General features: G+C 35.9%; 1 protein-coding gene across 11 annotated transcripts in view; it reads left to right on the forward strand.

Annotated features, from left to right (window-relative positions):
* The window catches only part of LOC123550511 (1-phosphatidylinositol 4,5-bisphosphate phosphodiesterase gamma-1-like), a 139,773-nt gene that overhangs the window by 14,965 nt on the left and 98,542 nt on the right, over nucleotides 1-26,266 (forward strand). For all 11 annotated transcript variants that reach the window (XM_053545784.1, XM_053545790.1, XM_053545789.1 and 8 more), the window contains exons 2-3: nucleotides 11,959-12,108; nucleotides 18,803-18,896. In XM_053545784.1, coding sequence (XP_053401759.1) covers nucleotides 11,959-12,108; nucleotides 18,803-18,896 — 244 coding nt within the window. The remainder of the gene's footprint in view (nucleotides 1-11,958; nucleotides 12,109-18,802; nucleotides 18,897-26,266) is intronic.

Below are 26,266 nucleotides of genomic sequence, written 5' to 3' on the forward strand. Positions count from 1 at the left end.
CAATCAATGGACTCTGGCTATTTTTAGCTGTAGGTAAGTCAGGGATCAGTGCTTACATAACTGTGAAATTACCCTTTTAAAGACTTTTAACTATTAATTTTACTGTAAATCAACTTAAAAGTATGTATAGAAGTAAAAAGAGTGCTTTTTACAAAATATAACCTTATAACATTATAAATCTTTGGAATTTAATAAAGTGTAATCTACCTGCTGCATTACCTCAAGTAAAAAATAGACTGACCCTTCTTCTAAAATGAGAAAAATGGTGCTAAAAAGTGGTTTAATGGCTTAGAAAGCATGAAAATAAAAGTATATCACTTTCTAACACAAAGTACAAGATAAAAATGCTCTTTAATAAACAAAAATAAGTAAACAAAAAGTAAAACACTTGTTTATACTAAGTTACGAATTCCCAACTTTGGATTATCTCCCTTGATTTCACTAGCTTAAATATGTATTATGAAGTTTAAGTCATATAGAAGTTCAGCCTGTAAAAGACTGTAATATATTTCTACTATTAAAAGAAATATTATGGTAATCAAGCATTGTGTAATATATTGCATAATATGGTATAATAAGGTGCTAAATTATTCAGTTTTACTACATATAAAATGAACGCCGTGAAATGAAAATTTCGGCAATGAAACCCGCAAATGATCACCTCTTACGGAACGTGTGCCTGTATGTGCATAGTCGTATTTTTGTTGCTGTTTTTGTTTTTTAAATTCTTCTCATGTGGTTGTTTTTAATATTGAGAAAAAATGCAAAAGACTGATTAATTAAAGTGGAATAAACGTCGTGCGTAAGGAAAAAAACGGGAACATTTCAAGGCCATTTTTATGATTTTTGTATACTTCTTAGAATTATAAAATCTATTATCCGTCTATGCAATTAATGTTGTTGTTTTTTGTTTTTGTTTTTTGGCTACAGTGTGTTAAAGAGATGAGCCCAGATGGGCATAAATTTGAGGCAATGTTCTGTTAATGATTAACTTTGATATAATTATGATCTGTTTGTAAAATTGAAAATGAAATTGTGTGTTTAAGAATATAAAGTAGGCCTAAGTTAAGAAAGTCAACAAATAGTATTAACTGACATGCTTTATTTGATATGTCTTATGTGTACTATATGAAATAATGTTCTTTTTGTAAAAGAGTGAATTAAATTGTGTGTTTAAGACATTGTTGTTACTTTTTGTTCATCAAAGTTCAATGATCTAAAATGACTGATAAAATGCCCTTTTTGCATAGCGAACCGCGGAAAAGTGCCCTTATGCCCTAGCAGCACCACGCCCCATTCTGGTCCTGGGAAAAACACTACTTGACTGTGACCTTGACCTACTGACCTACTTTCTTGTTTTTAGCTCACCTGTCACAAAGTGACAAGGTGAGCTTTTGTGATCGCGCGGCGTCCGTCGTCCGTCGTCCGTCCGTGCGTGCGTGCGTCCGTCCGTAAACTTTTGCTTGTGACCACTCTAGAGGTCACATTTTTCATGGGATCTTTATGAAAATTGGTCAGAATGTTCACCTTGATGATATCTAGGTCAAGTTCGAAACTGGGTCACGTGCCGTCAAAAACTAGGTCAGTAGGTCTAAAAATAGAAAAACCTTGTGACCTCTCTAGAGGCCATATATTTCACAAGATCTTCATGAAAATTGGTCAGGATGTTCACCTTGATGATATCTAGGTCAAGTTCGAAACTGGGTCACATGGGGTCAAAAACTAGGTCAGTAGGTCTAAAAATAGAAAAACCTTGTGACCTCTCTAGAGGCCATATTTTTCATGAGATCTTCATGAATATTGGTCAGAATGTTCACCTTGATGATATCTAGGTCAAGTTCGAAACTGGGTCACGTGCCGTCAAAAACTAGGTCAGTAGGTCTAAAAATAGAAAAACCTTGTGACCTCTCTAGAGGCCATATTTTTCATGAGATCTTCATGAATATTGGTCAGAATGTTCACCTTGATAATATCATGGTCAAGTTCGAGACTGGGTCACGTGGGGTCAAAAAGTAGGTCATTAGGACTAAAAATAGAGAAACCTTGTGACCTCTCTAGAGGCCATATTTCTCAATGGATCTTCATGAAAATTGGTCAGAATGTTCAGCTTGATGATATCTAGGTCAAGTTCGAAACTGGGTCACGTGGGGGTAAAAACTAGGTCAGTAGATCTAAAAATAGAAAAACCTTGTGACCTCTCTAGAGGCCATATTTTTCATGAGATCTTCATGAATATTGGTCAGAATGTTCACCTTGATGATATCTAGGTCAAGTTCGATACTGGGTCATGTGGGATCAAAAACTAGGTCAGTAGGTCTAAAAATAGAAAAACCTTGTGACCTCTCTAGAGGCCATATTTCTCAATGGATCTTCATGAAAATTGGTCAGAATGTTCACCTTGATGATATGTAGGTCAAGTTTGAAACTGGGTCATGTGCCGTCAAAAACTAGGTCAGTAGGTAGAAAAATAGAAAAACCTTGTGACCTCTCTAGAGGCCATATTTTTCAATGGATCTTCATGAAAATTGGTCAGAATGTTTACCTTGATGATATCTAGATCAAGTTCGAAACTGGGTCACGTGGGGTTAAAAACTAGGTCAGTAGATCTAAAAATAGAAAACCCTTGTGACCTCTCTAGAGGCCATATTTTTCATGAGATCTTCATGAATATTGGTCAGAAGGTTCATCTTGATGATATCTAGGTCAGGTTCGAAACTGGGTCACGTGGGGTCAAAAACTAGGTCAGTAGGTCTAAAAATAGAAAAACCTTGTGACCTCTCTAGAGGCCATATTTTTCATGAGATCTTCATGAAAATTGGTGAGACTGTTCAGCTTGATGATATCTAGGTCAGGTTCGTAACTGGGTCATGTGCCGTCAAAAACTAGGTCAGTAGGTAGAAAAATAGAAAAACCTTGTGACCTTTCTAGAGGCCATATTTTTCACGAGATCTTCATGAAAATTGGTGAGAATGTTCACCTTGATGATATCTAGGTCAAGTTTAAAAGTGGGTCACGTGCCTTCAAAAACTAGGTCATTAGGTCAAATAATAGAAAAACCTTGTGACCTCTCTAGAGGCCATATTTTTCAATGGATCTTCATGAAAATTGGTCAGAATTTTTTATCTTGATGATATCTAGGTCACATGTGCTGAAAAACTAGGTCACTTTGTCAAATAATAGAAATAACGACGTCATACTCAGTTCAACACTGGGTCATGTGGGTATAGGTGAGCGATTCAGGACCATCATGGTCCTCTTGTTTTAAGATACAGCCTTGAAATTTTGATGATATACACAGTTTTGCACACAAATCGTAAAACTGAATTTCATTGACCATGAATGTGACCTACTGACTTTCTTAATATTTTATCATCAGTTTGACATTTGAAACATGTAGCTCATATTACTCAGGTGAGCGATCCAGGGTCATCGTGATCCTCTTGTTTAAGTTTGGATATGACAAGTGCCGCATATATTTCAAGTAAGCAAAACAATAAGTAAGAAAGTTTAAATTGTGTTATTTGATTTCATCCTTTTATACATCATATACAGATTTGTCTTATTTTTACAGAAGAAATATTCTGTAAGAAACAATCATTATATCTACTGGTAAAAGTATAATCCCCACAACCAAAAAAAGAAAAAAACAAAAGAATTGCCTACCTACCTACCCAACATTAAAAAGTAGGGTCGGGAGACAGCAGACAAAGACTTTTTTAAATGTGGCCCTATCATGCAAACTCCTTTTTTCCCAGAAGTATACATCTGTGGAGCAGTCTCCCTGTCTCTTTGCAAGCTAGTCCCGGCTTAGAAATATTTGCTGGGCAGCTGCCACCTTTCTATCAGTTCTAATTAAGTTATTAACTTCCTGCTTTTACTTTTAACCTGGCCTGTAAAATAGTTCTATTACTCTATCTTTGTTTGGGCTTATGAAGAACATGACTCATATTGTTTTTGGTGTTAATATGTCAAAGGTCAAGGTCACAGGGACCTGAACATTTAAAATAGTTCACCAGCAAAAACTTGAGAAGAATTTCACACGGAACCTTCAAGCTTGATAGAAAGATTGAGCTTATCAAGTTTTTGGGGTCAACAGGTCAAAGGTCAAGGTAAAATGGGCCTGAACTTTGAAAAGGGTTTCAGCTCAATAGCTTGAGAACCTGCTTCAACCACATCATTTAAAACATTCAGACTTACCCGGTAGTAACATAATTGGGCTTATGAAAAAGATGCCTCCTATTGTTTTTTGGGTCAGTAAGTCAAAGGCCAAGGTTTCAGGGGCCTGAACCTTGAAAATGGTTTACCCACAATAACTTGAGAACAACTTCAACCAAAACCTTTAAACTTGATAGAATGATTGGGCTGATAAAGTAGATGCCCTTTATTGTTTTTGGGGTCAGTAGGTCAAAGGTCAGGGTCACAGGGGTCTGAACCTTGAAAAATATTTCTGTGCAATCACTTGAGAACCACTTGATTAATTATCTTCATACATGTTAGCATGCTTAGGCTTACGGAGTTTATGACCTGTTTTGTTTTGAGGGGTAAGTAGGTCAGAGGTTAAGGTCATAGTGATAACTTGTGTGTCAAATATTTTGAAATGTGTACCAAGAGATCATACGAAGTATGTATTTTGCATTGCCAATGAAATGACCAGCAGATGTGTAGAAGTTATTCCTTAAAAGCCAAAGCACTAAGTTTATGTTGGTGATGAAAATAGTCTATAAAAAAAAAAAACCCTTGGTTGATACTAGATTATAGTAGCTGCAAATAAATTTCAAAATGCAATGTGTATATTTATAATGAAATCGTATTTGGACAAATGAAGGCACAGGCAATGATATGTAGTTACCGCTCTTCAGGAAATGTTGCAACCATTAGCAGCCAAAGATACTGTTGAACATTTTAGTCCTGTTTAAGTGTTAGGAATCTTAAACTGCCATATCAAAAAAAAACATCAATACCCTACGGAAAAAATGTTAAAACCTAAAATCTTATCTGGAGCTTTGACTTATACCCAATTTTACAAGATTGTGGGTACAAATAGTTAAGATAAAATGGCTTTAATTATTAACCCATGAACTTAAGCTTATTCAGCAGAAAAAAAGGCTCAAATAAGGAAACAATGAATTGTAAAACACTCGAGTCCACTTTAAATAAATGATTGAATAATTATTTAATTTCCAACTGTAGACAACATTGATTTCACTTCGAAGAGCCTATTGTCATAACAGGTAATAAATACTTAAAGAAGTTATATTAGATAAATGATAAAATCCTGGAATATTAAGAAACTTAAGTTATTATACGCCCGAAGGGACGTATTATGTTATGACGCTGGTGTCCGTCTGTCCGTTAGCAATTTTGTGTCCCCTCTGTAACTCTTGAACCCCTTGAAGGATTTCAAGGAAACTTTACACAAATGTTCACCACACCAAGACGATGTGCAGAGTGCATGTTTTGGATGTCTCGCTTCAAGGTCAAGGTCACACTTAGGAGTCAAAGGTCATATCAGTTTGTTTCGTGTCCGCTCTGTAACTCTTGAACCCCTTGAAGGATTTCAAAGAAACTTGACACAAATGTTCACCACACCAAGACGACGTGCAGAGCGCATGTTCCGGATGACTTGCTTCAAGGTCAAGGTCAAACGTAGGGGTCAAAAGTCATATCAGTTTGATTCGTGTCCGCTCTGTAACTCTTGAACTGCTGGAAGGATTTTAAAGAAACTTGGCAGAAATGTTCACCACATTGTAACGATGTGCAGAGCGCATGTTCCGGATGACTCGCTTCAAGGTCAAGGTCACACTTAAGGGTCAAAGGTCATATATGACTTTGCTTTGTGTATATTGCTCTGCATTGCAGTGCTCTTGTTTTTATTTGCCAGATCTCTTTTTTGTACTTACAATAATTTTCCTTTTGAATTACTTCCCTTTTATGTTACTATAAATAGCTTATTTTGAAACTTTTTTATTATTGGCCGTAGGGAAAAATGGAGACTACTTTTCTGTGGTACAATATGGATGGTACCTCCAATTTTAAGGTGTATTTTTACATACCTGTACCTGATAAGGATTTTTTTGTAGACTTCGAATTTTTTTTTGTGGACTTAGATTTGTTTTTTGAAGTTTTCGTTTTGTTGTTCCAGTCCTTTGTGGCTACAACAGTCAAGTTCTTAAAATTTTGCTCCCATCCTGTGATGTAAGCCTTCGGGAGTATATTGCCCTGCTTGGCGGCGCTCTTGTTATAACCTATTACAGTTATCTTCATGAATTTTATTAAACATAATTTGGTTATGATCAGTTATAACTCTGTTGATATAATTTAAATTTTCTGGGTGCTTATGAGTCTAACGCCTGTACCCTTATACTGCAATGTCGCCAGTTGCATCATTTGTAGATTATTTGAGAATTAGGCGGTAAATGTATTGCCCGTTTGCAGAAATAACATGCAAGAAGTTAATTATAAAGTCGATAAATGTAATCAAATCAGTCTTACGCTACAGGAGGTTTATGTTGGGGATAGAATAAGGAGCCTGACAGGTCAAGGTCAGGTCACTGGTAAGTTAAGAATACAGAAAAGTAAAAGCTGTTTAAGTTCTATTATTTGGATAGATACATCAGGTTACTGTTGCCAAAAATAAAAGAAATGAGTTTGCCAATTAATTTTAAATAGCCATTTATGTTTAGATGCAACTTTATTCCTTTTCATACGCCCAAAGGGGCATATTATGTTATACCCCAGGTGTCCGTCTGTCCGTCCGTTAGCAATTTCGTATCCGCTCTGTAACTCTTGAACCCCTTGAAGGATTTCAAAGAAACTTGACACAAATGTTCACCACACTGAGACGACGCGCAGAGCGCATGTTATGGATGTCTTACTTCAAGGTCAAGGTCACACTTAGGTGTCAAAGGTCATATCTGTTTGTTTCATGTCCGATCTGTAACTCTTAAACTGCTTGAAGGATTTCAAAGGCACTTGGCACAAATGTTCACCACACCTAGACGACGTGCAAAGCGCATGTTTGGGATGACTCGCTTCAAGGTCAAGGTCACACTTAGGGGTTAAAGGTCATATATGACTTTGCTTTGAGTATATTGCTCTACATTGCAATGCTCTTGTTTTTATTTGGCAGATCCCTTTTTAGCTCCCCAGAGCCAAAGGCTCAGGGTGAGCTATTAGGATCACTCACCGTCCGGCGTCCGGCAATAAACTTTTACTTTAAACGACATCTACTCAAAAACCGCTAGGCCAATTTCATCCAAACTTCACAGGAATGTTCCTTGCTTGAAGCTCTACAAAAATTGTTCAAAGAATTGAATTCCATGCAGAACTGTGGTTGCCATGGCAACCAAAAGGAAAAACTTTAAAAATCTTCTTCTCAAAAACCAGAAGCCTAGAGCTTAGATATTTGGTGTGAAGCATTGCCTAGTGGACCTCTACCAAGTTTGTTCAAATCATGACCCAGGGGTCACTTGATTTTACATAGGAAAACCTTAAAAAATCTTCTTCTCAAAAACCAGAAGCCCTAGAGCTTATATATTTGACATGTAGCATTGCCTAGTGGACTTCTACTAAAGTTGTTCAAATCATGACCCTTGGGGTCAAAATTGACCCCGCCCCAGGGGTCACTTGATTTTGCATAGATTTCTATAGGAAAATCTTCAAATTTAAAAAAAAAATAAACCAGAAGGCCTAGAGCTTAGATATTTGACATGTAGCATTGCCTAGTGGACCTCTACAAAATTTGTTCAAATCATGACCCCCGGGGTCAAAATTGACCCTGCACCAGGGGTTAATTGATTTTACGTAGGAAAATCTTCAAAATTTTCTAAAAATAAACCAGAAGGCCTAGAGCTTAGATATTTGACATGTAGCATTGCCTATTGGACCTCTACAAAATTTGTTCAAATCATGACCCTTGGGGTCAAAATTGACCCCGCACCAGGGGTCACTTGATTTTACATAGGAAAATCTTCAAAAATTCTCTAAAAATAAACCAGAAGGCCTAGATCTTATATATTAGACCTGTAGCATTGCCTAGTAGACTTCTACAAAATTTATTCAAATCATGACCCCCGGGGTCAAATTGACCCCGCCCCATGGGGTTACTTGATTGTACATAGAAAAATCTTCAAAATTTTCTAAAAATAAACCAGACGGCCTAGATCTTAGATATTTGACATGTAGCATTGCCTAGTAGACTTCTACAAAATTTGTTCAAATCATGACCCCCGGGTTCAAATTGACCCCGCCACATGGGGTTACTTGATTGTACATAGAAAAATCATCAAAATTTTCTAAAAATAAACCAGAAGGCCTAGAGCTTAGATATTTGACATGTAGCATTGCCTAGTGGACCTCTACAAAATTTATTCAAATCTTAGACCACGATAATCCATAAATAGCCAATCGCAAAGCAGACCTGTACTCGTCTATATTTCATATACAACAGTAGCGTTGTATATATATCGGGGGAAACTTGGGCAAAAAATGCGTGAATTTCGTGTCAATTTACCATCTCACAATACAGGCTAACGCTGGAGTTAAATGACCTTGCAATACTCTCACCAGTTATCAATGGGATAAAAAATAAGACTGACTTGGAGGTAAATTCAGTTGACAACGTCTAAATATTAATATCGTAAAAATGACCCCATGTTATTGGATATCAATAAATTGAATTACAATAAACTACATATTTGTAGTGTAGAACCAAGTGGAAAAAACGTAATTTACACATTTACTGTCTGAAACGTTTCCAACAGTTGTAACTTTTATGTTCACTTGTTATGAAATAGACAAGTCGGCACGATCCTTACATTTGCAAACAACTGGATCCAGTTGTTCGAAACTTTAACAGGCGATGAGTTAACGGTCGATTAACTTTATCATTAGATTTCGACAGTTTAGAAAACTTAGAAAATCAAATGTACTTGTTAAGGATTATAAACACTAAATCATCTTTACAGTAAAATTAAAACATCATACTAGTGTTTCCCACCCACCAAGACTAGTATCTTGAATAGAAATTTAACAGGCGGTTAGTTTAAGAGCTTAATGCAGTGGTCGTGGGTTCGAGCATCATTGGGGTCACGACCATGACTTCTCATATGACCCCAGTAGTGGTTTTCATAGGAAACGGAGTGGTTACAATAAGCTTAAAGCTTTCATCACAATCGAGCTAAAACAAATTAGTATAAACTAAACTAAACTAAATTACAGCCCGTTAAAGTTTCGAACAACTTGGCCCAGTTAGAAAGTAGAATAACTACATTATTCTTACAAGAAGGACACGATATAGTAAAAGGTGTTCGTAGTCCTACGAGCATCTACGCACTAACTGTATCCTGATAAAAAAAATAAATAAATAAATAAACACCGACACTGGTTCCTGTTTAAATAAGAACAAAAAATGAATATAACGTTAACCATAACCACGTTGTCACTTTACACCGATTGTTGAAAAGTGATTTCTAATAGAATCTGATAAATTGTATGACTGTGATTATGTATATCACCAGTAAGCACTAGTCCATACTTAAAATACCAGATTACTTCAAACAACAATATTTTTTTATCCAACATGTTTACCTCCGATTTGCTGTCAGCCTTTTTTTGTAGTTTCGGAACCTGGCTATCGTCTTGAATCAACGTATCTGTCATCATGTTTCGCCAACATGCAAACTCCTCACAAAAAGTAATTGTTCAGCATGCAGTTCAGTTTTGAGTATTTTTGAGAAATCCATATTTATCTAATTAGCATTTGTGATTGCAAATGACTCAAAGTGTTAATGAATGTCAAATCTTAGTAAATCCGGTATTTGAGTAAAACTGAATTTATACAAAATAACCTGCATTCTTTCATATGCCCTACTGACAAATAAGCGCTAACGGTACAATGCTAATATCACTCTTATAAAAACACGTTAATCCTAATTTCTATAGAACACGTGGGAGAGTTTTCAATAATTACAGTTTTTATGTCACGTGGTCTAAGTCGGATAGACAACTCGTGCCGTTGTCTACGGGATATATACAACTCGCTTTGCTCGTTGTATATATCCTGTAGACAACGGCACTCGTTGTCTATCCTATACATGAACCCAAGGATAAAATTGGCCCCGCCCCAGAGGTCACTTGATTTTACATAGGAAAATCTTCAAAAAAATTCTTAAAATAAACCAGCAGGCCTAGATCTTAGATGTTTGCCATGTAGCATTGCCTAGTAGACTTCTACAAAATTTGTTCAAATCATGACCCCCGGGGTCAAATTGACTCCGCCTCATGGGGTTACTTGATTGTACATAGAAAAATCTTCAAAATTTTCTAAAAAAAAAACCAGAAGACCTAGAGCTTAGATATTTTACATGTAGCATTGCCTAGTCGACCTCTACAAAATTTGTTCAAATCTTGACCCCCCAGGTCAAATTGACCCAGCCCCAGGGGTTACTTGATTGTACTTAGGTAAAACTTCATAAATTTGCTAAAAATAAACCAGAAGGCCTAGATCTTAGATATTTGATATGTAACATTGCCCAGTAGACTTCTACAAACATTGTTCAAATCATGACCCCCGAGGTAAAATTGGCCCCACCCCAGGGGTTACTTGATTGTAATTAGGAAAATCTTCCAAAAATTTCTAAAAATCATCAGTTTGACATTTGAAACATGTAGCTCATATTTCTCTGGTGAGCAATCCAGGGTCATGATGACCCTCTTGTTTCTTCACTTACAATAATTTTTTTTGAATTACTCCCCTTTTATGTTACTATAAATACATGTAGCTTATTTTGAAACTTTTTTATTATTGGCCGTAGGGAAAAACCGAGACCACTTTTCTGTGGTACAACATGGATGGTACCTCCAATTTTTAGATGTATTTTGACATACCAGTCCCTGGTAAGGATTTTTTTGTGGACTTAGAATTTTTTGGAATTTCTTCCCTTTGTTGTTGCTGTCCTTTGAGCTTCAACAGACAAGTTCTTTAAATTTTGCTCCAGTCTTCTTATGTAACTCTTTGGGCATATATTGCCCCGCTTGGCGAAGCTCTTGTTTAAAAATACAGTAGTTTGCTGTTTGAAAAACCTTAGTAGTTTTCATAGAATTCCTATTTTTCATGTTTTATGTCCCTGGTTACAATATGAAAATATATTTAAATGTATGTTAGTAAGACAAAACAAATTTACAGCCTTTTTAGCTGGACTTTTCGAAGAAAAAGTAGAGCTATTGCACTTGCCCAGGAGTCAGCATCACTGTTGCTTAAAGTTTTTGATAAAGTCAGATATCTCTGTTATGACTTGAAACTTAAAATAGTTATTTACTATCAAAGTCTACACCTGTAGAAACAATCCCCGTAACTCTGATTTGAATTTTGACAGAATTGTGCCCCTTTTTAACTTAGAATTTTTTGGTTAAAGTTTTATAAAGTTTTTACTGGCAAAGCTCTAATTCAGAGTCAAGCACTGAGAAAAGATGAGCGTGCTGTCTTATGGACAGCTCTTGTCCAATCTATAGATTAAAACATTCATCAAAAACTTAATTAACAAGATCCTGCATTCTTTCCTGAGTACACCTATTTTAACATATTTAATGTAGGTTGTAAGTGCATGCTTTACTTTTGTAAAAAGAAAACTTTAAACAAGATGTACAAATAAATTGTAAAAATGGTAAAATTAGTAATAATAATGGTACAGATGATTTGGTCAGTATTAAATTTTGTGGTTCTGGCCAAAAGGTCGTTGAATTCATGAATTTTAAATTTTACGTATAAAATGAATGGGCACTGAACTTATTCACTGGGATTAAATTTTGTGGATTGACACAAAAGTTTCATCATAAATGAATGCCATTGAGACACTGTCAAATATAATTCTTCAGTATTTCATCTATTCTTAAACCTGTATACAGGGATGTTTAAATTTCCTGATTGTGTAGTTTAAAAACCTTTCAATTGCATTCCAGTTAATTTTCGAGATATCAAGGAAGTGCGGCGAGGGAAGAGCTCAAAAGACTTCGATAAGTGGCAAGAGGATGCACGTAGAGTGGACCAGAGACTTTGTTTTGTGGTGTACTATGGCAATGAATTCAAATTGCATTCTCTCTCAGTTGTTGGTAAGTATTAAAGTCTCGAGACTATAGCTTCACTTTTCGGAATGAAGCCAGAGTCCTAAAGGTGATCAGTCTGATTTTGGTCAAGTATTGAGTTACAGTGAAGCATTATTTTGCTGGAGCATGTATTATTCCAGCACCCGGACACACTTGAACAATTCGCGTAGCCCTGGTCATTTTCGTTCCTATTTCTGTATCATAATTACGGCCTCGTCGAGCATTGATAACTCAGTGTTTCGAGCATGACACCCAGTCCTAGTCTATTCTTGGTTGCTACAGGCGATCAGGAGCACATGTGTCAAAATATTTTTGTACATTTGGCAGTAAAAATGAAATGGTTAATTCAAAAGTTTTGCACATTGTGAGAATTGCATTATATACTGCGATTTTTCTAAACTGTTTATGTTGCTGTATTTGAGCTGGTGTTGAAGATGTTTATTGATGAAAGGTTAAGACAATGTTTTAAGCTCACCAGAGCACGAAGTGCTCAAGGTGAGCTGTTGTGACCAGTCATTGTCCGGTGTGCATTGTGCGATGTGTGTCTTGCGTCATTCATCAACATTTGCCTTGTGAACACTCAAGAGGCCACAGTTGTGACCCGATATTTATAAAACTTGGTCAGAATGTTTGTCTTGATGATCTTTAGGTCAGGTTTGAAACTGGGTCATGTGGGGTTAAAAACTAGGTCAGTAGGCCAGATCAAAGGAAAAGCTTGTGAACACTCTAGATGCCACAGTTGTGACTCAATCTTTATGAATCTTGGTCAGAATGTTTGTCTTGATGATCTCTAGGTCAAATTTGAAACTAGGTCAAGTGGGGTCAAAAACTAGGTCACTAGGCCAGATGAAAGGAAAAATCTTGTTAACACTAGAGACCACAAATTAAGTTTGAAATTCATGAGAATTAGTCAGAATGTTTGTCTTGATGATCTATAGGTCAAGTAAGAATCTGGGTCATGTTGGGTCAAAAACTAGGTCACCCGGTCAGATTAAAGGAATAGCTTGTGAACACTCTAGAGGCCACAGTTTTGACCCAATCTTTATGAAACTTGGTCACAATGTTTGTCTTTGTGATCTCTAGGTCAAATTTGAAACTGGGTCATGTGGTATCAAAAACTAGGCCAGTAGGCCAGATCAACTCTGGTGAGTGATATAGGGCCATCGTGGCCCTCTTGTTTATCAATAATTGTTATCAAAATAAAGCAACTCTCGGCAGTTATATGTATAACATGTATATCTGAATGCCTAGAAAGTTTAATATGACAGTTATTGCCCAGCTATTCATATCACTGAAAGAATTTTTATTATCCGACCACTTTTAAAATTGAACTTTAAGAAAATTGTTAACCATACAGACAGTGATTTTAGTGTGTTTATAATGTCATTTACACACTGCTGAAATACTTACTTAGCAATTACCATTAAAACAGATTAACTTTTGTATAAACTTTCTTGATTTTAAGATGGTAAAGCATTCAGTTGGGAATTATCAGGGATTTTTTTAAAAAATTGAAAAAAAGATCAAGTTGTCCAGGGGTATCACTGACTATGAAACCAGGGTTGTGAGTTAGATTCCAAGCTCCTTTATTTATTAACAATTAGATTACTGGTGGCTTACACATATAAACATCTGCTTATAAGCTGTACGGGAGGGAAATTTGTATAACGTGTGCAGACAATTTACAATTTTTTTGCATTAATGATTTTATTGTTACTATAAAAATTATTAGAATAACAAACTTGCTGCAAGTAGGAAAATTGCCTTGAGTCATAAAAGAAACGCAGACAGAATTATTCTCCTTGCTTTATAGAATATCTTACATTTTGGATGAAAAGCAAAATTGTCCAAGCATTATGTAAATACAGCACTAGAAAAATTCACTTAATGGTTTTTTTTTTTTACTTTAATATACTTAATTTATTCTGACGCCTTCTTCCATTTTCACATTTGAATACAGGTCGATTTTGTGACACATTTGCATGAGAAGATAGTTCCAGCCTTATTTCCAAGAAAAACAGTTTACATAGATTGTTGATAATATAGACAAATGGATTTTTGTCATTACAACATCAATTTCCTGAAACTGTATATAGAAAAACAGGGCCATTGCTTTGAACAAAAATTACCGTATTTTTACATGGACAGTTTTATCAGAACTGACATTTTGTATTATCTCCTACACACTATGTAAATGTTTTCTTTGCTTACGTGCATCAAGTCAGTCTCGTAGAAATCTGATCATAATGTGCGAGGCAATAGCCATTATGAAAGTTTAAAAGCAATTTTTTTTTGTCAGACCTAGTCTGCCCTTAAAAGCTTCCATTAACTTTTGGCGATAAAGTGTTTCTGAAGCTTTATTCTGATTCTCTTTAAGATGAGGCATAATACATGCCCTTTGTACATGTAATGTACATGTATGTCGGTTAACTTTATAATTTTTGTCCTTTCATTAGCCGAATGTCTACCAGACAGTATGAAGGAAAAAGTTGCCTTATAGGGAAAGCTAGCATTTAACTTTTAGCCTGATGGTGGCAAGTGTTTTTGCCTTTGCGACCGGTGCAGACCAAGGTTGGATGTGCAGGCTGATCATAGTCTGCACTTTTTGCTATTCAGTCCATAAATTTTCAGTGAACATCCCTTTGAATAGTAAGTGGAACTGCCCAAATTGAATGATTGATCAGTCCATTTTAGAAATTTAGCTTTATGTTCAGCTATGCATCTTGTATTTTTGGTAAATTTAATCGTCCTATTACTTATTCTAAGAAAAAAGGGAGTACATAGTTATTGACTGGATCTTTGTCTGTCTCTCTGTCTTATTTTATTAGCTCGACTATTCAAAGAATAGGGGAGCTATCCTACTCGCCCCGGTGTGAGCGTTAGCGTGAGCGTGAGCGTCACACAAATGTTAAAGTTTGCGTACCACCCCAAATATTTTCAAAGTCCATTGAGATATTGCTTTGATATTTTGCATACTTGTTAACCATCATGACCCCAGTCTGTAAAAAGGAGGAGGCAACTCTATCAAGCATTTTGACTGAATTATGGCCCCTTTTCAACTTAGAATAAATGTTAAAGTTTGCGTACCACTCCAAATATTTTCAAAGTCCATTGAGATATTGCTTTCATATTTTGCATACTTGTTAACCATCATGACCCCAGTCTGTAAAAAGGAGGAGGCAACTCTGTCAAGCATTTTGACTGAATTATGGCCCCTTTTCGACTTAGAATAAATGTTAAAGTTTGCGTACCACCCCAAATATTTTCAAAGTCCATTGAGATATTGCTTTGATATTTTGCATACTTGTTTACCATCATGACCCCAGTCTGTAAAAAGGAGGAGGCAACTCTATCCAGCATTTTGACTGAATTATGGCCCCTTTTCGACTTAGAATAAATGTTAAAGTTTGCGTACCACCCCAAATATTTTCAAACTCCATTGAGATATTGCTTTGATATTTTACATACTTGTTTACCATCATGACCCCAGTTTGTAAAAAGGAGGAGGCAACTCTATCAAGCATTTTGACTGAATTATGGCCCCATTTCGACTTAGAATATGCTTATTGTAATGTTATAGTTTTACTCATAGCTTATATTATGCTATCGAGCACTGAGAATAGTCGAGCGCGCTGTCCACTGACAGCTCTTGTTTTACTGTCCAGTCCGTAAGTCCTAGGTTTTAACATTACTTGGCACAAAGGTTCCCAATAGTGAGACCGTGTGTTGTTTGCAAGACCCAGATGCAATATCTCCGAGTTAAAGATCACACTCGGAGGTCAAAGGTTTACATGGTGTGATTTTTTTCATCCGTACCTCTGTTAAAGGAACACAGATTGTTCATTTTTAGGTAGGGCAACATACATAAATTATAAACTTTACTTTCAATGTCTATATATTATGTAGCATTTTCCAAAATGCATGTTTGAAAGTACAGTATCGACAAACAACAAGCCAGAGACTGTTCTAAGGTAACATCGGTAACATATAATCAAATAAGATTAAAGACATGTATTTTACTGTTAAAGAAATTTACAATTACTAGATAGACCATTATTCTGGTCTGTAGGGCTGCCAAAGAATGCAGGTTGTTACGATACTCATCCTCCACCTCCCTCCCAAATTACCTTGCTGGCTCATGTTAAAGATATTTTTTAATTTGGATGTTTGCTTTATCTTGATGTGGGAACTCTTTAAGGTACTGATCATGCATTTGAATCAATGATGGATATTGCCAATAAAAATTGATAGTCATATATTTCTACAGGAAATTTTGAATATTGGGACATACTCAGATTTACTACAGTCCAACAGTTGTTCATGCAAACTTGTAGGACCCAAGTAACTTTGTTCGAGCCATCGTTAGTTTGAGGCAAAACAAGTTTTCATTAACCCTTATGCTGGACACGATTTATTCTGCCTTTGCGACCAGTGTAGATCATGATCGGCACTGTTTGCCATTCAGTCAGTATCTTTTTGGTAAGCACCCCTTTTAACAGTTAATGGTACTGTCCAAATTGAAAGATGGACATGTTCATTATAGAAATTTAGCAGGGTTAGAGTTAATGCCATATAGCTCAAACTTACATGTGAAAGATGTATTCCTTATACTGTTACGTATATATATTAAATATGGAATAGACAAAATCACTGTAGCAATTTCAGCAATTCCGCGCAGTCTGGTCAGGATCCATACTGTTCGCTAATGGTTTCTCTAATTGCAATAGAATTTGAAAGCGAACAGTATGGATCCTGACCAGTCTGCGTGGATGCGCAGGCTGGTCTGGATCCATGCTGGTCACAAATGCACTATGTTGGTTTTCTCATGATGCAGCTCATATGTAGTATTTAGAGATTTTGCAAGGACAGGACCATGTCCTTCAAGCAGAGAGGTATTTAGGTGATCCAAATGCGAGCAAACAGACCTAAACTGTATCTTGAAATATGATCAAAACTTGAAGGAAGAAACTTCCTCTTGTCCTATTTAGTTTTCATAAAGATTGAAGAAATTGATTTATTGTTTTTAAAATCAATTATATAAACTTACAGAAAGAAAGATTGGAAATCAGTTAAATAACATGTCACTTTGAGATAAGGTTTTTAATAATATTCAGTCTTTACCTTGTTTAAAACCTCTTCTGAGAGAGTTGGCCTGATAAAGATTTTATGAAACATATACTCAGTTATTTTAATTGAAGGGATATTCCTCCTGCTCTCTCCTCCACCCCTCTCTCTCCTCCCTGCCATCCACCCTCGGGCAAACTCCTCCCCCCCCTCCCCATGTTCTTAAGTCTGGCAGATGATACTTAAGACTTGCTGTTCACGTATTTAACAAGGCCAAAAGTGAAACTGTCATTATAATGATTATGAAAGTAGATATCACTTCATTTTTGTTTTATTGAATTCCAGCATACACCCAATAATATTTGTTTTATTATTAGACTGGTAAAGTGAATTGTACTAAAGTTCTACAGCGAAGGTATTTCACAAACGTTACAAGTCGATGGAACAAGAGCTCATTTATCATTTCATTACACATTTTACATACATTTCTCCACTTCTAAATCCTTTGTTCTTTATCCAACTCAAAATTAAAAAGTATGCTGTAAAATCATTTAATTTTGTGGGCATGAAATTTCGTGGTTTTGGTGACCATGGCAATTTCGTGGGGATATGAATTCGTGGATTTCAACTTTTGAACATAAACTGTATGGGAATTTAACTTGTTCGTTGGGATTAAATTTTGTGGATTGACTTAATCACGAAATCCATGAAAATTAGTCCCCCACGAATATTAATGATTTCACAGTATTGTTAATTTGTTACTTCATCACACACATTAAAATGATGTCACTAGTGGCATCATGCACTCGACATAGGATTTGCAAACAATATGATGGTCTTCAGTCGTACTGTATTTATGTGGAGATTGATAATATATATGTACATGTAATAAATTCGGGTTAATATGAAACTTGCATAGTTAATTCATTATATAGCTCTTGTCTTTTGTTTTAACACATTTCCTTCTTCCTGATTTATAGTATTGTCATTAAGATACAAATTTCCTTTAACTGGTAGGGAAAATTAACCCTTATCCTGCTGAACATGATTGATTCTGCCTTTTGCGACCAGTGTAGATCATGATCAGCCTGCACATCCATGCAGTCTGATCATGATCTGCACTGTTCGCTATTCCATATGTATCTTTTTGGTAAGCACCCCTTTTAAAACTTAACAGTAAATGGTACTGTCCAAATTGAAAGATGGACAGGTTCATTATAGAAATTTAGCAGGGTAAGGGTTAACCCTGTCCTATAAACCATCACATGCCTTAAGGACGTGTGCTAGAATTTGGTGCGAAAATTTTCCCAATAACAGAATTTCTTCAAACTTTAGATATTGAAGGACAATCATCTAAGAAACAAAAATATGCAATAAAAATCATAGGTCACCGGTATCAAAAAAGAGTTATCTGCCCTTGAAAACCGCATTTCCCCCGAAAGTGGCGTTTTCAAGGGCAGATAACTCTTTTTCGATACCGGTGACCTACAATTTTTATTGCATATTTTTGTTTCTTAGATGATTGTCCTTCAATATCCAAAGTTTAAAGAAATTCTGTTATTGGGAAAATTTTCGCCCATCTCATATACAGGAAATTTTAGCGTACGCCTTTAATTATTTTTTTTCTGGTTTTCAGCAAGTTCAGTAGATGAACGTGAGAAGTGGTGCAAAGGTTTGGACCTCCTTATTGAAGATGCTCGCACTGTGTCGCATATAAGTCTAGTTGAAAGGTAAGGTCCTGGTGTGCTATGAATTAATCTAGCTTTTGTTTGAACTGTATAGTCTTTTAGCGTGTCTTTTGATGTTATTTTATGGCCCTTTTGCACCTCAAAAATTGGTGTTTGTAGAAAATTTAGATAAACCATTCGTTTGGATGTAATTTTCTTGAACACTATATGAACTACAGTTTTGAAAGTTTGTACACTTGTTTATTATCATGAGTTGGTAAATCAAGAACAATAACTCTGTTGAATTTGGTCATAGTTATTGCCCTTTTTAGCTTAACTATTCATTGTTTAAAGAATAGATGGAGCTGTTGGACTCACCCATGTGTTGAGTTTTTATATGTAAAGTGGTATCCCAGTAACCACTTGTAGGAATGGATTGAAACTTCACACACTTGTTCTCTGTGATGATCTTACATTCAGTGCATATGTTTCATAACTCTGTTTTGCATTTTTACAAAATTATGCCCTTTGTTCAACTTTTATATTAATTCAGTTGATAAGGCTGTTGAATAGTCAAGTGCTACTGTACTCCGACAGCTCTTATTAGCATAGAAAATTGGTATTTCTTACTTATTTTGTCAGTGTCCTGGTTTGAGCTCACCAGAGTACAAAGTGCTCAAAGTGAGCTGTTGTGATCACTCACTGTCCGTTGTATGTCATTCCAGCTGTATGTTGTATATTGTAAACATTTTCTTCAGACGTCATCGCCTCTCAAACCATTAATTGGTAATGATTGAAACTTTGCTAGGTTATTCCCAAGGTGGTGCTGTAAAAAAAACTGTTCAGCTTGGTTGCACATGGGGGGGGGGTGCCTGAGCTAAAAATAGAAAAAAAATTAACACAACATCTCCTCCTTATAATCACTGCTCTGATTTTGAAATAAAAGTTTCTGGAGTGACTTAACCAAGGTTGTTCAAATTATTATGGTTCATCAAAAATTGACCCAATTTTAAAATATCTTAATGCAAATGATCTGTAGGTGACCCTCGGTTGAGATTGTTGAAATTATTCTGATTTCTTAAGGAACATTATAGTAATTGGACCATCCTTCTGTCAGTCCCTAGGTTTCCATTCTTTTACTGAAGAATGCTTTGGCGCAGGAACTTAAAACTTGGTAGGCAAGTTGATCCTGATAACTAAATGGAAGGATCCAAAACTGTCAATCATTAATGTTTACATAAAATAGAATGTCCAATCAGGATATAAAAATGACAATACAATTGACCTAGTTTACACAATAGACCATGTGTGTTTTGTTTTTGATACCGTTTGTGAGCACTTGACCTTGGTATGAATACAATAACAATAGAGGTATGAGTTTATCGACAAAAGCTGGAACTATTCATAACAATTAAGCAGACAATTATCAAACTTCATAGATGTTTGCCCGTGATTAGAAGAAGACCTGTATAGTTTAAAGGGTCTAGGTCAAAGGTCAAGGTCACAGTGATATTGACACTTAAAACAATTTCCACTCAATAACTAAAGAATGCTTTGGCTTAAAGTCCACAAACTTCTGAAGATGATTACCTGTAATATTTAGAAAAAACATGGCTGCCAGATGTCGTCTATGTAAACTCTGCTAAATGCTTGCCAGATTTGTTTTTCCGATTTAAAACCTAATAAATGATCCTGGGATGACTGAAGATTGAAAGACCCACGGCAGCTTATTCTTACCTTTGACTGGTACACGAACTGAACTGATTCTGTTCAATTGGTTCTGTACCATATTAGGTATTAACCCTTATCCTGCTAAATTTCTATGATGAACTTGTCCATCTTTCAATTCGGACAGTACCATTGACTGTTAAAAGGGGTGCTTATCAAAAAGATGAACAGTGTAGGTCATGATCAGACTGCATGGATGTGCAGGCTGATCATGATCTACACTGGTAGCAAAGGCAGAATCAGTCGTGTCCAGCATGATAAGGGTTAAGGTCTTCACAATGTTCAATCATGTACACTGGGACCTTGTTATAACGCTGTCATCGGGGTCCAAGGTTTGAGACCCGCGGACCTAGCAGGGTTAAATTTATAATACGGGTTGATCGTATCAGCGGTATACGTAATACCCCACCCACCGGTAACGTATTTTGGACGCTGTTTTATGTTAATAAGAAATAAGAATCGTATAAACGGGACATTTATTTACCTTAAATGCTACTGAAAAATACATTAAAAGAATTATAACGCTGTGTCATCTTCTCATTTTGATGTGATTATAAAAGAAAATTGGATTTGTGTATCCCGGAAGTAAACATATATAACGCTGTGTGAGGAGTGCACGGTCGTGAGAATTACATATGCAATGCAATTGCACTGGGGGTTTATGTAACTAAAAGAGAAAAAAGCGGAGTCTTAAAAAGATTAATTTTGAATAGATCTACATGAAGGAAATCGATAAATAAGATAGAAAATTTTTAAATCACCGTCGTTGATATAAGATATTAAAAAGGGAGCACATTCTCAGTAAGGCTTTCAGTGCGTTGAATCTTTGTTATTTCCGATGAATTGAGTGTGATGATTACGAAAAACGGCTGCAGTTTATTACAAAATTTGATTTTTTATTCACTCAAGTGATCATGTCATCTGCTTAATTGGTGCAAACTTAAATGGTTTGATAGTTGACTGACCAGTGTTACACGCTTGTTATGCAAACAATCTAATTTTGACATGGTACTGAATGCCTAATTGTCACATGTCTACATGTATTGAAACTTTAACAAAGGCGATACCCAAACAAGTAAGGTAGCAGACGATTATTGATTTTTGTGACAGCTGTCATGGAAAGGTGTTAAAGTACAGGTACTTGTAGTTTTAACCTGGTTATGATTAAATTAAGTAACATCCGCGGATTTTTTTTTTTTTTTTTTTTTTTTATTATTTTTTTTTTACCCTCTAAAATTTGGGCGCCAAGGCCATACAGCGTTATACCGAGGACCGCGGTATATCGAGGAGCGTTATAACGGGTTTCGAGTGTATGTCTTTATTTTTCTATTTCTGTAAATAAGTGAAGAGAAATTATAGATTGGATATGGAATTACTAGGATTTGAATGGTTTCTTTTAATGGATGAAGGATGTTAATACACGGCTTAAGGGGCTTCTTTGCAATTTAAACGTCTGGCAACAACTGTTTTTGTCCTAATGGGAAGCCCAACATTTTGTAATTGTACCAGCTTGTCCTCTTGTCTTTATATATCACAAGTAGCACAAGTTAAGAGAATTTATATGTCACAGAGTCCAATTTACTATCTCTAAGTCTAAATGCTATTGATATTCTGTCTTGTTTTGAAGAGTTATTAATTTAACGACCTTGTATAGTGATTGCGCAATTTGCCCTATATTGTGATAAATCACCTTTTCGTACTGTATCATGCATGTTATGCATGACCTCATTGTGGATCACATTGTTGTGAACAACTTTCTTGTGATGGGTAGGTCATCACATTGCCGTGAACGACTTTCTTCTTGTGGACAGGTCATCTAATTGCACACTTGTTGTGGATAGGTTTTTTTGTTGTCGCAGTCAACATTGGCTTATACATTCAGGGTTGAACGCAATACTGTCATAAGTCCTTCTTTATTTAATAGGAGTTACTACAGTATTGCATTCAGCCCTAATTTACTGTCATGTATGTTTCCAACACAGTCAAACATGCCTTAGCAAATGCCTGTATGAAGCAACCACTTGCCTTAGGCAGCCAGTCAGCTAACTTCATTAATTGACATTTTGTTTTAATTTCCACCTCACATAAGCAGCCGCCCGCACTGATTACTGCCAATTCTAGCAGCTTAAAGCAAATGACTGTACCTACCACAAACATAATATGCTTAGCCCATTCAAGGTCAAGAGTATGATATGTTGGAAAGGAGAATGTTTTCCTCCGGCGCTAATTCTGTGATTGATTCAAGGAAGTTGTCAGTTACTTGTGGAAAACAAGTTAGTTCTACTACAGAATCTAGGAGCGCTGGTAAGGTTAGTCCTGCAGCTTGCTCAGTAGGGAGATTGCAGACCTATGGAACGCGGGTGGTGAGTTTGATCCCCATGCGAGGCATTAATAACTCCATGTCGACTGATAAAAGACATTGTGTCTGATTGTTGTTCCTCCACCTCTGATTCATGTGGGGAAGTTGGCAGCTACTTTCAGAGGGCAGGTACTGGTACAGAATCAAGGAACGCAGGTTGGGTAATTAACTGCCTGATGTTGCATAGCCGAAATACTGTAAAAAATGACGCTATACCCAGAACAAAGAAACAAACCTAGTAAGGTTAAGTGACAGTTTGTTATATAACTGAGAAACTGTTGAAAATGGCATTATGCTATTTTTAATATCTAAACTGGAGTAAAATTACATGATATTCTCTCTACATTATTTTATGTCAGTTTGATTAGAAATAAAAAACAAATATGTTTTTGGATCAGACAGACACGTATACAATAGCAAGCTTCTTGATGATCCAAGTTTAACCAAAAGTTTATGAAGTAGCAGAAAGTGATATAATAGCAAAAAGTGATAACAGGTTGTAGTCTATGTCTATCAGGTGACTGGATACAAACAGCTTTTATGTTATGCCTTATTGGAAGGAAAAAAAAGGTCAAAAATATTCCTGCCAAGATTTAAGTATGCTAAATTACACTTTTAACCCCACCAGGAATATTTGTTATCTCCTTATGGGTTTTTGTCACAATAGAATAACATCATTACGCTTATCTGTAGAGAGATGTATTGAATAAAGTACTTCTGACAGTTACATTTCCAGTTCAGCTTCTTTGCTTTACTTGACCGATATATACATTTGATGTTATTTGCCGCAGTTGAAATTACTTTAATCGTGTTAATGGATTTCTACTCACGAAAACGGCTTTTTGAGTCGCTTTTATTGAGTTGAGGACGGTTAAAATGTTTTCAGGCTGAGATGATCTCTTTTGTTGATGGTGATCGAGCAGTTTCATTTTCCTAGAATGGGATGAAATAATTTTTGACATGACATTTAAGTAATTCGGTAAAATAGTTTATGCAGTAAACAAATTTTCATTTGTTTCTAATCTGCATTTATCCACTGAGTAAAATCTTAATGAATAAAAAAAATTCACATTTATTTAATCTCGAAAATGTGAAGTCTGAGTAGATCCTTGTCCCGATGGAGTAGAAGTTTTACATTGAAAAAGCAAAATTTTATCGAGACGTAATAATTATTTGTCACGAAAAGTCTGAAGTATATTTTGAATATTTTCAGCACGAGAGGTAAAGAATATATCGAACAGAAATAAGTTAAGAAATTTGTTTTAAGAAATGGCTTCTAAAGTTACTGCGTGATCAGACAGATAAATTGATGTTCCATAACTCCTTTTGAAAAAAGTTGTAAATTTAGCTAGAAGCAAGACAAAAATTTGCGTGGTAATGAAAGTCTCAAAATTAAATGTTGATCACCACACTTAGCATCAGTCTGTGAAGTAATTGATTCTCAGAAGTTTGTCAGTTACAGACAAAAGACAGTCTGATGTATAAATCGAATGGCATGCTGCAGTGAAATGTGAACTTTTTTGAACAGAAATATCAGATTGTATGAGGGTTTTATGAACATGCAGGCCTTAGTTTGGTTGGTATCGTAATGTTCTGAATTTTGACCCTGGATTTACACAACATTGTAGCACTCATAGTGGCTTATGTTATGCCTGAGTGTTTTAGAATTTTGTTTGATCACTGGTTGACCCTTATTACAAAATTCAGCCTAGGGAGACTGAAGCTGTTCTAACAGGCATTAAACCATATCATGCTGGACACGACTGATTCTGCCTTTGCGACCAGTGTAGATCATGATCAGCCTGCACATCCATGCAGTCTAATCATGATCTGCACTGTTCGCCATTCAGTCAGTATCTCTTTGGTAAACAACCCTTTTAACAGTCAATGGTACTGTCCAAATTGAAAGATGGACCAGTCCATTAAAGAAATATAGCAGGGTAAGGGTTAAGGTAGTGACCCCAAATGATATTCAGAAATGTTTTGGTCAATTATGTATCCTCCATATGGACTTTCAGCATTCTTGGTTGGCAGAGGGAACCATACGCTTGTATGAGCTACATGAGTGTGTAAACAGTGCCAAAGTTGGATAAAAGAATATTGTTTAACCGTATGGAAATTGCAAAGAGCTTTTAGAAACCCACTATGTTAAACGCCAAAAAAACATTGCAAAAAAAAATTAGATAGATGATTGGAGAAGAAGGAAGTAAATTAGGCAAGTATTTCTGTAGCGACTTTCTAGGGTTTTGCTGCAATGTTTAATCAAAGACATTGTAATGCCAATTGATAACTCTAGTGTTTTGAACAAATCGTTAATTGATTAGGAAACTTTTTAACTTGATTTCAACAAGGTTCCTGCAAGTCTTGTCTGTCCTCTCTTAACACTTCAAGTGCGACATTTGCAGAACAGTAATTGATTGTAATAATGGTGTTTTTTTTATCTCAAGGGTTTCTAACAAACTGTTAGATCTATCAAGTTAGCAAATAAATTGTCACGGGGGCGTGATTGATTATCTAGAGAAAGAGTGCTTCAACATTTGATTAAATGTCAACCAATCAGGACCAGAAAATGCTTGATTTTCTCCAGATAACTTTTGTAATTTATTACTTTCCAAATAAAGGTACTGTTCCTGACAGGGAGTCTATATGGTTGAGTAATTGGATGACTTTATTAGGAATACCAGTTGGTTCCTAGCTTCATTTGAGATAAGACATGCTTACAACTTGCAGGGTCCAGATGTTATTCTGTGACCAATAGAAATGTAATCATATTTCCCGCTTCTGTTTCCAATGGATAAAAATACTTTAAACACACATTTAGATTGCATTGATAATCAATAGATAGGTCATTTAGCTATTGCGATACCTCCCACATTGGTGTCATATGTAGACACCTTGTTAAGGATTCTCAGTAAGCTCATGACTCAGTTATTACTCATCACAGCTGACTGAAACTTCATACATGCCTTCCCAATAATACCATATCAGTGTTATAGGTTTCATTACTCTTGCATTTATTTTGCTGAATTTATTCCCCTTTTGTCTAGAGCCATTTTTGTGCCCCCCCCCCCCCCCCATGAGTGGTGGGGGCATATAGATTTGGTCTTGTCCGTCCGTCCGAAGTTCGTGACGCGCCTAGCTTGAAAAGTATTTGATATAAATTGATGAAACCTTGCATGAGTCTTTATCATGATATGAACTTGCGCACCTCCTATTTTTCGTCTGGCTCCGCCCCCTTTTTCAGAGTTTTGGCCCCTGAAATAGTCAAAATGCACATTTTCCTTGTGACACGCCTAGCTCAAAAAGTATTTGATATAGATTCATGAAACCTTGCATGAGTCTTAAT

Source organism: Mercenaria mercenaria, chromosome 6 (assembly GCF_021730395.1).
Source record: "Mercenaria mercenaria strain notata chromosome 6, MADL_Memer_1, whole genome shotgun sequence".
Taxonomy (NCBI): Eukaryota; Metazoa; Mollusca; class Bivalvia; order Venerida; family Veneridae; genus Mercenaria; species Mercenaria mercenaria.